Source organism: Lissotriton vulgaris, chromosome 1_1 (genome assembly GCF_964263255.1).
Source record: "Lissotriton vulgaris chromosome 1_1, aLisVul1.2, whole genome shotgun sequence".
Taxonomy (NCBI): Eukaryota; Metazoa; Chordata; class Amphibia; order Caudata; family Salamandridae; genus Lissotriton; species Lissotriton vulgaris.
Window position 1 is genome coordinate 448,111,335 of NC_141685.1, and position 15,561 is coordinate 448,126,895.

A 15,561-nucleotide genomic window follows, 5' to 3' on the forward strand; every position below is an offset into this window, starting at 1 on the left:
TGTATCTACATCACTATGTATCCTTATCTCTCTGTCTCCATAAATTCATGTTTTCACTGCCCTACCCCCTCTGCCTCTGGGACCTTTTTGCTGCCTCTGTCTCCTTGTCCTTATATTTGCCTGTGTGCTTAGTTCTGTCCTTTACTCATCCTGACTTCTTGTTTCATCTGCCACCCTTGGTATGGATGACTGGTTAATGGATGAACCCTTCACAACTAGCTTTCCTTAGTTGCAGCTTAGTGATTCTGCAAATTGTCTGCCTGCTGTTGAGTAGCACCGCTCCTACAAATCTTGAGCCTGTCACCATGTGTGAAAGCAGAATGTAAGCATAATAGCAGACCAGTGTATGACCAAACACTGTCTCTACAAGTGATCACGTGCAAAACCGGCCGCTGTTTTTTAATGTCTACATGTCACCATTGGCAAAAGTGGTTGAGGACTGCGGTGTCAGAGCGGTCTCTTACGCTGATGATACTTAGCTTATCCTTTCTTTTAGAGACCACTCTGACAAAGGTTTTGACAATTTTAAATCCTGCCTCACCAAAATAGTTCATTGCATGACATCAAACACATTAAAACCAAGCATTTGCAATGCAATAGGTCTCGCATTAGGAAAGTTTGAGCTATTGGTATTGTAAATGACACATTTTTTATTTATGTGTTGGTTTTGAAAATAGCAAATTTAATAGCTTTGTCATTTACAATGCCAATAGTTCTAACGTTTGCAAATGTGACACCTATAGCATTTGTAATGCAATATGTGTTGTATTTACGTGACTTAGATGTATTGATATTTCAAATAACAATGGCTTTTACATTTTTTAATAATTAATACTTAAATAAAAGTTATTGTAATTTATAATAGCAATAGCTTAAACTTTTGTAAAAAAAATTGTGAAGATTATGTTCATTGTATTTTATTTTGACGAAAATCCAAGAACCGAAGTGAAATATTAACATCTTTTTATAACATTTGTAATAAAGCTTGAAACATTGAGAGAACATATTTGAACCAGTTATTGAATGGTTGCACAGATTGATGCTGTGGTGGCGCTGAGTGATATTGTGGTGGCAACGAGTGATGCTGTGGCGTTCATTGATGCTGTGGTAGCGCCTAGTGATGTTGTATTTCCCATGAGTGATGCTGTGGTGGTGCTGAGTGATGGTGTGGCGAAGTGATAGATAGAGTGAAGGCGATAGATAGATAGAGTGATGGTGATAGATAGATAGAGTGATGGCGATAGATAGAGTAAGTGCGATAGATAGAGTGTATTTATGTTGCATTGAGTAGTGTAAGTATGAGGTGTGTAATTATACGGCACTGAGTGGTATTATGTGAAGTGTATTTACGTTGCATTGAGAAGAGTAATTATATGGGGTGTAATTACGTGGCACTGAGTGGTAATATGGGGAGTGTATGTTGTATTCAGTAGAGTAATTATGTGGCACTGAGTGGTATTTGGAGTGTATGTTGCATTGAGTGCAGTGTAATTATGTAGCATATTATACGGCACTGAGTGGTATTATGTGAAGTGTATTTACGTTGCATTGAGAAGAGTAATTATATGGGGTGTAATTACGTGGCACTGAGTGGTAATATGGGGAGTGTATGTTGCATTCAGTAGAGTGTACTTATGTGGCACTTAGTGGGATTTGGAGTGAATGTTGCATTGAGTGCAGTGTAATTATGTGGTGTGTAATTATGTGGCACTCAGTAGTATTTGGAGTGTATGTTGCATGGAGTGCAGTGTAAATATGTAATATGTAATTTTGTGGCACTGAGTCGTATTGTTTGGAGTGTATATGGCATTGAGTGCAGTGTAACTATGTAGCATATAATTATGTGGCACTGAGTGGTATTTGGAGTGTATGTTGCATTGAGAGCTGGGTAATTATGTGGCAGCGCAGTGTGTGAGGCAACGCAGTGTGTGTGTGTGTGTGTGAGGCAGCGCAGTGTGTGTGTGTGGCAGTGCAGTGTGTGTGTGTGAGGCAGCGCATTGTGTGTGTGTGTGAGGCAGTGTTTGTGTGTGAGGCAGCGTGTGTGTGAGGCAGCGCAGTGTGTGTGTGTGAGGCAGCGTGTGTGTGTTTGAGGAAGTGCAATGTGTGTGTGTGTGTGTGAGGCAGCGCAGTGTGTGTGTGTGTGTGTGGCAGCGCAGTGTGTGTGCGAGGCAGTGCAGTGTGTGTGAGGCAGCCCAGTGTTTGAGGTAGTGCAGTGTGTGTGAGGCAGTGCAGTGTGTGAGGTAGTGCAGTGTGTGTGAGGCTGCGCAGTGTGTGTGTGCGTGAGGCAGCCCAGTGTGTGTGAGGCAGCCCAGTGTGTGTGAGGCAGCGCAGTGTGTGTGAGGCAGCGCAGTGTGTGTGAGGCAGCGCAGTGTGTGTGAGGCAGCGCAGTGTGTGTGAGGCAGCGCAGTGTGTGTGAGGCAGCGCAGTGTGTGTGAGGCAGCGCAGTGTGTTGAAGCAGCGCAGTGTGTTGAGGCAGCGCAGTGTGTTGAGGCAGCGCAGTATGTGTGAGGCAGCGCAGTGTGTGTGAGGCAGCGCAGTGTGTGTGAGGCAGCGCAGTGTGTGTGAGGCAGCGCAGTGTGTGTGAGGCAGCGCAGTGTGTGTGAGGCAGCGCAGTGTGTGTGAGGCAGCGCAGTGTGTGTGAGGCAGTGCAATGTGTAGCAGGGCAGTGTGTGCGTGATGCAGCGCAGTGTGTGTGTGAGGCAGTGTAGTATGTGTGTCATAGGGCAGTGTGTGTGTGTAACAGCGCAGTGTGTGTGATAGGACAGTGTGAGTGACACACAGCAGTGTGTGGCTCCATACTGTGTTTGTGAGGCAGCGCAGTGTGACTGTGTCTGAGGCAGCGCAGTGTGTGTGTGAGGCAGCGCAGTGTGTGTGTGAGGCAGCGCAGTGTGTGTGTGTGAGGCAGCGCAGTGTGTGTGTGTGAGGCAGCGCAGTGTGTGTGTGAGAGAGGCAGCGCAGTGTGTGTGTGTGAGGCAGTGCAGTGTGTGTGTGTGAGGCAGCGCAGTGTGTGTGTGTGAGGCAGTGCAGTGTGTGTGTGAGAGGCAGCGCAGTGTGTGTGTGTGAGAGGCAGTGCAGTGTGTGTGTGTGAGGCAGTGCAGTGTGTGTGTGTGTGTGAGGCAGCGCAGTGTGTGTGTGTGAGGCAGCGCAGTGTGTGTGAGGCAGCGCAGTGTGTGCGTGAGGCAGCGCAGTGTGTGTGTGTGAGGCAGCGCAGTGTGTGTGAGGCAGCGCAGTGTGCGTGAGGCAGCGCAGTGTGCGTGAGGCAGCGCAGTGTGCGTGAGGCAGCACAGTGTGTGTGAGGCAGCACAGTGTGTGTGAGGCAGCGCAGTGTGTGTGAGGCAGCGCAGTGTGTGTGAGGCAGCGCAGTGTGTGTGAGGCAGCGCAGTGTGTGTGTGTGTGTGTGAGGCAGCGCAGTGTGTGTGTATGAGAGGCAGCACAGTGTGTGTGTATGAGAGGCAGCACAGTGTGTGTGTATGAGAGGCAGCGCGGTGTGTGTGAGGGAGGGCAGCGCAGTGTGTGTGAGGGAGGGCAGCGCAGTGTGTGTGAGGGAGGGCAGCGCAGTGTGTGTGAGGGAGGGCAGCGCAGTATGTGTGTGAGGCAGCGCAGTGTGTGTGTGAGGCAGCGCAGTGTGTGTGTGAGGCAGCGCAGTGTGTGTGTGAGGCAGCGCAGCGTGTGTGTGAGGCAGGGCAGTGTGTGTGTGAGGCAGGGCAGTGTGTGTGTGAGGCAGCGCAGTGTGTGTGAGGCAGTGCAATGTGTAGCAGGGCAGTGTGTGCGTAATGCAGCGCAGTGTGTTGAGGCAGCGCAGTGTGTTGAGGCAGCGCAGTGTGTGTGAGGCAGCGCAGTGTGTGTGAGGCAGCGCAGTGTGTGTGAGGCAGCGCAGTGTGTGTGAGGCAGCGCAGTGTGTGTGAGGCAGCGCAGTGTGTGTGAGGCAGCGCAGTGTGTGTGAGGCAGTGCAATGTGTAGCAGGGCAGTGTGTGCGTGATGCAGCGCAGTGTGTGTGTGAGGCAGTGTAGTATGTGTGTCATAGGGCAGTGTGTGTGTGTAACAGCGCAGTGTGTGTGATAGGACAGTGTGAGTGACACACAGCAGTGTGTGGCTCCATACTGTGTTTCTGAGGCAGCGCAGTGTGACTGTGTGTGAGGCAGCGCAGTGTGTGTGTGAGGCAGCGCAGTGTGTGTGTGTGAGGCAGCACAGTGTGTGTGTGTGAGGCAGCGCAGTGTGTGCGTGAGGCAGCGCAGTGTGTGTGTGTGAGAGGCAGCGCAGTGTGTGTGTGTGAGAGGCAGTGCAGTGTGTGTGTGTGAGGCAGTGCAGTGTGTGTGTGTGTGTGAGGCAGCGCAGTGTGTGTGTGTGAGGCAGCGCAGTGTGTGTGAGGCAGCGCAGTGTGTGCGTGAGGCAGCGCAGTGTGTGTGTGTGAGAGGCAGCGCAGTGTTTGTGTGTGAGAGGCAGTGCAGTGTGTGTGTGTGAGGCAGTGCAGTGTGTGTGTGTGTGTGAGGCAGCGCAGTGTGTGTGTGTGAGGCAGCGCAGTGTGTGTGTGTGAGGCAGCGCAGTGTGTGTGAGGCAGCGCAGTGTGTGTGAGGCAGCGCAGTGTGTGTGAGGCAGCGCAGTGTGTGTGAGGCAGCGCAGTGTGTGTGAGGCAGCGCAGTGTGTGTGAGGCAGTGCAATGTGTAGCAGGGCAGTGTGTGCGTGATGCAGCGCAGTGTGTGTGTGAGGCAGTGTAGTATGTGTGTCATAGGGCAGTGTGTGTGTGTAACAGCGCAGTGTGTGTGATAGGACAGTGTGAGTGACACACAGCAGTGTGTGGCTCCATACTGTGTTTGTGAGGCAGCGCAGTGTGACTGTGTGTGAGGCAGCGCAGTGTGTGTGTGAGGCAGCGCAGTGTGTGTGTGTGAGGCAGCGCAGTGTGTGTGTGTGAGGCAGCGCAGTGTGTGTGTGAGAGAGGCAGCGCAGTGTGTGTGTGTGTGAGAGGCAGTGCAGTGTGTGTGTGTGAGGCAGTGCAGTGTGTGTGTGTGAGGCAGCGCAGTGTGTGTGTGTGTGTGTGAGGCAGCGCAGTGTGTGTGTGTGAGGCAGCGCAGTGTGTGTGAGGCAGCGCAGTGTGTGTGAGGCAGCGCAGTGTGCGTGAGGCAGCGCAGTGTGCGTGAGGCAGCGCAGTGTGTGTGAGGCAGCGCAGTGTGTGTGAGGCAGCGCAGTGTGTGTGAGGCAGCGCAGTGTGTGTGAGGCAGTGCAGTGTGTGTGTGTGTGTGTGAGGCAGCGCAGTGTGTGTGTGTGTGTGTGAGGCAGCACAGTGTGTGTGTATGAGAGGCAGCGCGGTGTGTGAGAGGCAGCGCGGTGTGTGAGAGGCAGCGCAGTGTGTGTGAGGGAGGGCAGCGCAGTGTGTGTGAGGGAGGGCAGCGCAGTGTGTGTGAGGGAGGGCAGCGCAGTGTGTGTGAGGGAGGGCAGCGCAGTATGTGTGTGAGGCAGCGCAGTGTGTGTGAGGCAGCGCAGTGTGTGTGAGGCAGCGCAGTGTGTGTGTGAGGCAGCGCAGTGTGTGTGTGAGGCAGCGCAGTGTGTGTGAGGCAGCGCAGTGTGTGTGAGGCAGCGCAGTGTATGTGTGAGGCAGCGCAGTGTGTGTGTGAGGCAGCGCAGTGTGTGTGAGGCAGCGCAGCGTGTGTGTGAGGCAGGGCAGTGTGTGTGTGAGGCAGGGCAGTGTGTGTGTGCGGCAGCGCAGTGTGTGTGAGGCAGTGCAATGTGTAGCAGGGCAGTGTGTGCGTAATGCAGCGCAGTGTGTTGAGGCAGCGCAGTGTGTGTGAGGCAGTGCAGTGTGTGTGAGGCAGCGCAGTGTGTGTGAGGCAGCGCAGTGTGTGTGAGGCAGCGCAGTGTGTGTGAGGCAGCGCAGTGTGTGTGAGGCAGCGCAGTGTGTGTGAGGCAGCGCAGTGTGTGTGAGGCAGCGCAGTGTGTGTGAGGCAGTGCAATGTGTAGCAGGGCAGTGTGTGCGTGATGCAGCGCAGTGTGTGTGTGAGGCAGTGTAGTATGTGTGTCATAGGGCAGTGTGTGTGTGTAACAGCGCAGTGTGTGTGATAGGACAGTGTGAGTGACACACAGCAGTGTGTGGCTCCATACTGTGTTTGTGAGGCAGCGCAGTGTGACTGTGTGTGAGGCAGCGCAGTGTGTGTGTGAGGCAGCGCAGTGTGTGTGTGTGAGGCAGCGCAGTGTGTGTGTGTGAGGCAGCGCAGTGTGTGCGTGAGGCAGCGCAGTGTGTGTGTGTGAGAGGCAGCGCAGTGTGTGTGTGTGAGAGGCAGTGCAGTGTGTGTGTGTGAGGCAGTGCAGTGTGTGTGTGTGTGTGAGGCAGCGCAGTGTGTGTGTGTGAGGCAGCGCAGTGTGTGTGAGGCAGCGCAGTGTGTGTGAGAGGCAGCGCAGTGTGTGTGTGAGAGGCAGTGCAGTGTGTGTGTGTGAGAGGCAGTGCAGTGTGTGTGTGTGAGGCAGTGCAGTGTGTGTGTGTGTGTGAGGCAGCGCAGTGTGTGTGTGTGAGGCAGCGCAGTGTGTGTGTGTGAGGCAGCGCAGTGTGTGTGAGGCAGCGCAGTGTGTGTGAGGCAGCGCAGTGTGTGTGAGGCAGCGCAGTGTGTGTGTGTGTGTGTGAGGCAGTGCAGTGTGTGTGTGTGTGAGGCAGCGCAGTGTGTGTGTATGAGAGGCAGCGCGGTGTGTGAGAGGCAGCGCAGTGTGTGTGAGGGAGGGCAGCGCAGTGTGTGTGAGGGAGGGCAGCGCAGTATGTGTGTGAGGCAGCACAGTGTGTGTGTGAGGCAGCACAGTGTGTGTGTGAGGCAGCGCAATGTGTGTGTGAGGCAGCGCAGTGTGTGTGTGAGGCAGCGCAGTGTGTGTGTGAGGCAGCGCAGTGTGTGTGTGAGGCAGCGCAGTGTGTGTGTGAGGCAGCGCAGTGTGTGTGAGGCAGCGCAGTGTGTGTGAGGCAGCGCAGTGTGTGTGTGAGGCAGCGCAGTGTGTGTGTGAGGCAGCGCAGTGTGTGTGTGAGGCAGCGCAGTGTGTGTGTGAGGCAGCGCAGTGTGTGTGTGAGGCAGGGCAGCGTGTGTGTGAGGCAGGGCAGTGTGTGTGTGAGGCAGGGCAGTGTGTGTGTGAGGCAGGGCAGTGTGTGTGTGAGGCAGCGCAGTGTGTGTGTGTGAGGCAGCGCAGTGTGTGTGTGTGAGGCAGCGCAGTGTGTGTGTGTGAGGCAGCGCAGTGTGTGTGTATGAGGCAGCGCAGTGTGTGTGAGGCAGCGCAGTGTGTGTGAGGCAGCGCAGTGTGTGTGAGGCAGCGCAGTGTGTGTGAGGCAGCGCAGTGTGTGTGAGGCAGCGCAGTGTGTGTGAGGCAGCGCAGTGTGTGTGTGTGTGTGTGAGGCAGCGTAGTGTGTGTGTGTGAGGCAGCGCAGTGTCCAATGTGTGGAAGGCCCTGGTTACTTCAGCATGAATGACGCATTTGCACTTCATAGCAGCTAGATTTAGACCGGCACTGCAGGATTATAAACCCCTTGGAAGCCCTTGAATCGTCTGTACATCCAGTTCTAGGGTCACAAGACTCATTCTGTTTTATTTATTTCCAATACACGTGGCTGTGTTTAAATGTGACGGGGTTCTGCTTGGCCCAAAACATGGGCTTCAAACGTCTGGTCGCAGAGCGGTGCAGCCGCCTGCAGGCTGGAAGCACACGGCTTGACATGGAATGATTTACATTTAAACAAAAATAAAATCCATGGGTTTACATAGGTTACGACTGCCCTATATGAACACGGTGACAGAGACTGGAAAACAACTGCTTGATTGCTGGTAGGTAGAGAAATGCATTTATAGGAAAACGTGTTTATTTTCGATTTTTTGACAACATAATATATCAAAGTAATATAGATACACCTAAAAAACTGATTCTGCGCGAGCCACTGCCGCCGATTTTGCAGTTTCCTACCTAACCTTCGTAAATTGTGTATAGCCACCGGTTTTACCAATCAACGCAGTAGTGCTTATTTTATCAACTGAGGTAAGATGAAACTTTGAGCAGTGACTCGCATTGTAACATGCTACTTGCACACTGTAGATGGGGCTACCCGCTCAGATGTTTTACCTGCGTTGGAACCTGTGGCTGAAAGTCCCCCACACATGTGTTTTAAAGGGTTGGAGCCTGTAGGTGTGACCACAAAGATCTCCGCAGTGGGCGTATCACGCCTCTGGTCCACTACAGATGTGTTTTTTTTTCTAAGGAGACATTTCAGATAAAACGTGAAACCCTGTCGCTGTTACTTATAAGACAGCTCCAATGGTGAGGGTTCTGGAAGGGCATGGTCTTTTTTTACGTAACCCCTTTGGCGTGCCCACCACCATGCAGCAGAAAGAAAAACAAGCATAATCATGGTGGGTGAGAGATAGGAACAGGGGGAGGGGGCAGGGGTGAGTGATCGAAACAAAGTGGAGGGTGTGAGGTGGGAACAGGGCGGAGGGGTGAGAAGAGGTTGGAGGTGATGAGAAACGGGAGAGGGTGAAAGTGAGAGATGGGTGGAGGGTGAGTGATGAGAAGAGGGTGCAAAGATGAGAGGAACACAATGGTGAGGTGGATGTGACATATAGGAGCGGGGTGCGGAGGCTGGGGATGGGGTACAGTGCGCAGAGTTAAGAAAGTAACAATAGTGTGAGGTACCAGGAGAGGGAAAGGAACCGGACGGATGAGTGAGAGAAATAAAGAACAGTGGCCGAGGAGTTCGGATTGGGACAGTGCGGAGGTAGAGGTGGATGAGTTGAGAAAGAAACAAGCGGGTGGGGAAGAGATGTTTGGGGTAGTAATAGACACCGTAAGGGTAGATGGGTGAGGGATCGGTGGATAGGTGAGGGACTGACGGATAGACCGGCGAGAGTCCTGGTCGGGTGATTGACGGGTAGAATGGAGAGAGAGGAGGCGAGATGATTAGGAGAAGCAGTTAAGAAAAGTGAGAGAGGTGGGTGCAGAGGTGAGAGCGATAAGTGGATGGGGGACTGCAGGAGGGAGCGGAGGGCTGATGGGTGAGTGCACAAATTGAGGGATGAAAAGCGGAGGAGTGACTACTTGGGGAGGAATGAGCGGTTGGAAAGTGTTAAGGGGTGGGGGGAGGAGTGGAACGGTCCAATGGTCGAAGGATGTGTGGTTGAGTAGAGGGAGCCCGAGTGGAGCCGTAGGGCATGGCTGACAGTGGTGAAAGGGGGAGACCTGCAAGAATGTTGTGATGGGCGGAGGGGGAGGCAGGGTAAAAGTGTGAGCGGCTTAGGCAGGACGAAAGGCTGAAGTGTGTGGGAAGAAGTTAAGAGAAACTAGGAAAGGCTATAAACCTCCGATGTTTGGCATTCTGTAGCCCCACGGACAGAAATATGCAGAGAAGGATACGGTTGTGAAAGAACATGCTGACCAGTTAGAATAGAAAACAAGAAATAAAGATTATTTCAAAGTTACCTTGGCGGGGCATGCTGGGCATGCTTGTGTGCTTCCCAGAGAGACAGGAGATTGGGAAACGCACGCGCGCGGCCGGCGCCGATCGCTTTCCAGAACGTGCGCGTGACATCTCCTGTCTCCTGGGAAGCAGACCCGACAGCATTAGTATCGCGCCTGCGCGATGGCATATGGCTTCGCCATATGCATCGCAGGCGCGAGACCTAATAAATACAGATAAAACTGAGGTGCTATTTTTTAATCTTAAAAACCCCCTTGCTGCCTTCCATATGGTGGCCAACTGAGCTCAACCCACCCCCATTCCCGCTCACTCTGCCCGGAACCTTGGATTCCATTTTGATAATGAACTGTCATGCAAAACTCAAATCCAAAAGGTCACTTCTGCCTGTTTTGGCAAATTAAAAATGATAAAAAAAATCTCCCCCTATCTGTCAGGTGACTCAATGAGGACGGTATTGCACGCCCTCATCACGTCACACCTGGACTATTCCAACAGTCTGTATGTAGGGGTGCCTGCATACTTATGCCATCGACTGCAAATTGTCCAAAACGCGGTGGCAAGACTGATCTGTCATGTCCCCTATCGGCACTCCATCTCCCCGTATCTGAATAAGTTACACTGGCTCCAAATCTCTCATTAAATACAGTTCAAAGCCCTGGTCCTGGCCTTCAGAGCGCTCAATGGCCACGGGCCAGGCTATCTTAGAGCCAGATTGAAGCAGGTCCAATCGGTCCGCTCCCTGAGATCCAACCACCTCCGTCTCTTGCTACCTCCCCGCTCGAGAAGAGGTGGCAGAGCCTTTGCTGTGGTTACCGCCAAGCTATGAAACTCCCTACCGCTTGGCCTCAGATTCACCGAATCAGAAACCCTTTTCAGATCCAAACTAAAAACATTCCTGTTCTCACGCTGCTAGTCGTCTAAATCTCTGCTGTTCCTGTCCTCAGCGCCCGGACACCCCCGGTGGGGGTAGCCGTGCGCTTTACCAAATCCCATAATAATAATAAAAAAATGCAACTGGACACTGTCATGTATATCGATATTCCCAACACTGTTTTGTCCCTGTATCTTCTCTCATGGTATGGCCTGATTCTCCCTCGCAATCTCCTTTCAACAGGGAGCTCAACTGGTCCAGTTACGGGCATATCAAAAGGTAATTCAGTATACCATCAGCTGACAAAACAGTATTTTTTGTGGTGGGATTATCATTCTCCACCAGATGAAAAGGAGCTTGTTTTCCCTGATACCAGTAAGCAGGCCTATGCAGATGCTCAGGATATCTTCTATCTTCTCAGAGACCTTGATCTATTGTGGCTGTAACCAACACATAGGATGGTGCTGAGGCTTGCAAATCTAGTGTCTGTCTCCCACATTAAATGGGAAGTCTTTGTGGCATTGTTGGGAGAGCCAGCGTGCAGTTGCTGTAGGGTCCACTTCTCACATCTATTACTCATTTTTCTTGAGTGTACTCCCCTGCCGGTTTCATGGCACTGGAATGAGAATCAAGCAGGTACAACTTTTAAAGACTATTAAAAAAGAAAATCCCATGTTTTTAATGCTTTTATGAAAGGATTCAAGGAAGGAATTGACACAGATGAATCAACATGTTGTTTCATGAAGGTACAATTTGTGCAAACACACTGCACCCTCCCAACCAGCTGTTGTTGGCTTAGACATAGAAATGATTAACGAAGAAGAACAAAGTGTTCTAACAAGATGGCAGGCTTGAAAAAGGAGAATATAGAAAGAGCAATGCATGGTACAAATTACATTGAACATGACACAGCTCCTTCACAGGGAGCCAATAGGAGACCATCATAAGATGATCAAGTTGAGAGAAAGGTTTGACTTTTCTCACAAGCCTTGTTTCTTGGTTCTGAAGGGTCTGAATATACCTTAATACATATTCTGGAAGGCCTAGGTAGGTGGCATTGCTATAATATAAGCAGGATCCAGTAAATGCTGCAACCACAAGCCATTATCCTTCCTCATTTAGCAAAGGAATAACATCTACATTTTTTAAGCTGGGCTGAGCAAATTGAGACATATGTATGAGAACTACCACTACTTAATTTGCTCTAGTACTACCTCCAACACAATAGGCTAGTTAAGAATTAATTTTGAAAGCTCTAGTAAATCAATGTCTCTGACTTTACAAATGTCTATTTGTTAGAACTGGGGGTCTCTAGTTGGCAGAGGTAGGTACCACTGTCCAAATAGGGACCCTTGCTTCTAGACAGGGCAAGGAGATAACCCTCTGAGATAACCCCTGCTCACCCTCTAGGTAGCTTGGCACGAGCAGTCTAGGCTAACCAGAGGCAATGCGTAAAGTATTTGTACCAACACTCACAGTAACACAGTGAAAACACCACAAACTGACTCCACAACAGTTTAAAAAAATAAAGGTATTTAATCTAAACTACACAAGACCAAAACGACAATTATCCAAACATACACAGCTCAAGAATATGGTTTCAAAAGAGTTCTTAAGGTTGTAATGCAAGTTCTTTAGGTTGCGATAAAATAATCCACAGATGCGTGAAAAGTTCACAGTTGCGTCACCTTTACTCACAGTACCTTTTAGTTGTGACAAAGTTCCACAAGCAGAAGCTGGTGCGGTGGAAAACAAGCGATGCGTTGCTCCTGAGACCCTGGGGAGGCGATGAGACAGCCCCGCTGCAGCAGCGGGTGTGTTGCGACGAATCCGGTCTGTATGGGGAGGAAGGCCACTTGTATGGATTCCGGTGCGTAGGTTCCGTAGGAAGTTTGTTCTCGCAAGGGCACGATGCGATGATCTCGTAGGTGCTGCGACGATGCGCGGTCCAGCGGGGATCCTCTCTCTTGCAGCTCCTCGATGCGATGGTTCTGCGACGATGCTCGCAGCGACGCGATGCGGTCCGCAAGCAAGCAGTGCGGCGATCTCACCCAGCGACGACAGGCTCTGCCACGACACTCACACCGATGTTCGGCTTCCCGCATTGGGTGCGTCCCGCAAACAAAGGATGCGACGGCTCTGGCAGCGGCGTCGGGCGCTGTGACGATCTCTACCTTCATAGTGGCGGGAAACTTCTCGCACTGTCGGGGATGGGCTCCGCAAGCGAGCGATGCAACACTTTTCAAATGCAAAAGTCTCCAAGCTTAGTTTCAAGTTTCCCAGCACAGGTACAACTTCCAGAGGCCCCACAACTGGATCAAGCACTCTAGGAAGGACAGAACTCTCTCAGCAGAGTTCAGGGAAGCTGGGGGTGAAGTCCTTTTGTTCCTGGGACTTCAGAACAGGGAGCCAGCTCTTCTCAGGCCCTTGAAGATTCCTTCAAGACAGGGGACACAGCACACAGCAAAGTCCTTCCCCTCTCCTTGGCAGCAAAGCAACAGCAGGTCAGTCCAGCAGAGCAACAGCAGGACAGTCTTCCTTCTTCAGAATCAGCTTTCTCCTTGGCAGAGGTTCCTTCTTGATTCCAGGATGATCTAATTTTCTGTTGTCAGGGGTCCTGTTCTTATACTCCTAAAAGTCTTTGTTCTCTTTGTGCAAGTGGGCCCTGAGCCCGGTCTGAACCAGTTCTGGGTGTCTCCTGAGTACTTTGTTTTCCTGGCTGCTCCTTTCCTTTCAGAGTGAGTGGCAGGGTCGTCCGCCGCCCAGCAGGAGGTGGAGCCAGCATTGTGGCAGGCAAGCACAGCCCTATTCAGGCCCAGGTGCTAACTCCTCCCACCACCACTCAGGTTGCAAATGCAGTCATTCAGCCTAGGGCTGACTCAGCCAGCCTTCTGGGGAATCCCCAGCTCCTGTCACTCTCAAACCAGACAGTCAATACGCAAACAGGCCAAGTCACAGAGAAGGGTCAGATGAGAGAACAGCAACTTTCTAAAAGTGCTGTTCTCAAACACAGGATTTAAAAACAACCTTTCCTAAAAGATGTGTTATCAAATTCTGAGTTCAGGGATACTAGATACTTATGTCCTATCTTGTTCCTATGGGAAGAAATGCTGGAAGCCACTGTAGCCAGCATCCCCCATGGCAATCTATGGAGCAAGATAGCCTTACAATAGTGAAAAACGAAAATGGCTGTAATTCACTACCAGAGCATGTCACCTGCACTAGTACATGCTCTACCTTTTACATACACTGCACCCTGCCCAGGGGGGTACCTTGGGCCTTTCATATGGGTGACTGATGTGCACAAAAAGGGAAGGGTTAGGCCTGGTCAGTGGGGACACTGACCAGGAGGACATGGCAGTTTCTAAACTGCAGACAGACACTGCAGTGGCAAGCCTGAGACACCATTTTAGGGCTACTCATGTGGGTGGCACAATCAGTGCTGCAGGCCCACTAATAGCATCTGTCATCACCAGCCCTGGCACACCCATGTGCACTTTACTAGGGACATAATGGTGATACAAATATGCCAAACATGTATATCCAATCATGATAACAATTTACACAGAGAGCATAGGCACTTTAGCACTGATCAGCAGTGGTAAAGTGCGCAGAGTCCTATTGCCAACAGCCACGGGTCAGGAAAAATGAGGGAAGAAGAAGCAAAAAGTTTAGGGATGACCCTGCAAGAAGGGCCAGTTCCAACACTATTCAACAGGGGGCCATAGGGCAACCTGATTTAAATTTAAGGAAGGATGCATGAAACGCCATTTGATAGAAAGGCATGAGGGAGAACAACTTTAGGGTTCTGAGATTTGATCTTTCGAGCAACAAATTTGTATCTGCAATGACTTTGTATGGATTTTCTTTTCGTCACAAAGTATGTAATTCATTTTTATCCAAAATGTTAAGCGATTTGGGTTCGGAAAGTGGAGAGCAAGGGGTGGTGGTCATCTGTTTATTCCTTTATTTAATACGTCATATTGAGGTTTTCAAGAAATGTATATTTTAATGGAATATGATTCACTTTTAATGAATTTACGTAACTGTTTATTATAATTTAATCTTGGTTCATATGTTGCACTTGAGGAAGGGTCACAGGAAAGGCACCAATCCAACGCCATTCATCCTCAAATATCAGTGTTTTTGCTCTGGCTAGTTTTTCACTGAACAACAGTGCTGAATTGTTTCTTTGCAAAATTACCTTTACCTGAAGTGCTGACTCAGCATTCCTAACATTTGAAAGACTGAATATACATACTGGTCCCAGTTAGTATTGACATTCTACTGATCCCCTCAATCCCCAGAAAGCAAGTCAGTTCAGCCGACAAACCTGTAGAGCACGTTATCATCTCCATCCTTCTACAGCCCACAAGAGCTTCTTAGACTCTACTGTCCCCCTGTATTTGTACTGATACATAAATAAGGTGTTATTGGTATGTTTACATTGGTAATGTGTGTGTTTTCATTGTCTCATTTTTAGTTTACAGTGGGGATGTCTTTGACAAGCAGTGTTCTTCTGGATCCGAGAAGGCTGTTATCATTTTAGTTCCAGTGAGACTTGGGGGAGAGAGAACCAACTTGGAATATTTTGAATTTGTAAAGGTATTGTCAGAATATGCAAAACCAAATGCCAAGCATCAGTCTGTTTGTTCTAAACTCCATATTTGATACAGTTCAAGCAATCCTTTATGCAGCAGGACAGTATGCTTTAAATTATAACTTCGATCTATTCCTTCATAAAATTTAAATAAGAGCCCACTCTTTCTGTGGCAAATCTGTCTCCTGTGTCTAGTCTAGATAATCATGTTAGTAGAATAGTTTTTTTAAGTATTGTCCCCCCCCCCCCCCCCTTCCTGCTAGTTGTTTCTGGGAAACTTGTAGTTCAGATCAAATCTAGAGGTGCCTACCCATAATGAGTTCCCGTAACCCATAATTGGTTTCTGTAACCTAACTTAGCTCCAATGATTTTTTAGCTAACTTGGCTCTAGATTTTACGTTCTAGAGATAAGTGGACCTCCTTAATAACTTCTTATTGTCGCTAGAGGTGGACATTATATTGTTTGCATTATTGATCGTGAGTTTGCATTTGCTTTTACCCTGTTCTTTATCCTGATTTCTGTTTCTCCTACCATCAAAGATCTGCATAGCACCCATGCACCTTTTGCTACCATTAGGAATACTTTTGTCGCCTATGAGATTGAGCATATTCATAGTTCTCAGGTGACATTTTCGAGAACTCTCAAACTCCCTTATAATTCAC

The 15,561-nt window shown here is 50.1% G+C and overlaps 1 protein-coding gene across 2 annotated transcripts in view; it reads left to right on the forward strand.

Moving 5' to 3' along the window:
- Nucleotides 1–15,561, forward strand: part of ATG4C (autophagy related 4C cysteine peptidase) — a 297,476-nt gene that overhangs the window by 192,927 nt on the left and 88,988 nt on the right. For both annotated transcript variants that reach the window (XM_086953509.1, XM_086953515.1), the window contains exon 7: nucleotides 14,782–14,903. In XM_086953509.1, the coding sequence (XP_086809635.1) occupies nucleotides 14,782–14,903 (122 nt within the window). The remainder of the gene's footprint in view (nucleotides 1–14,781; nucleotides 14,904–15,561) is intronic.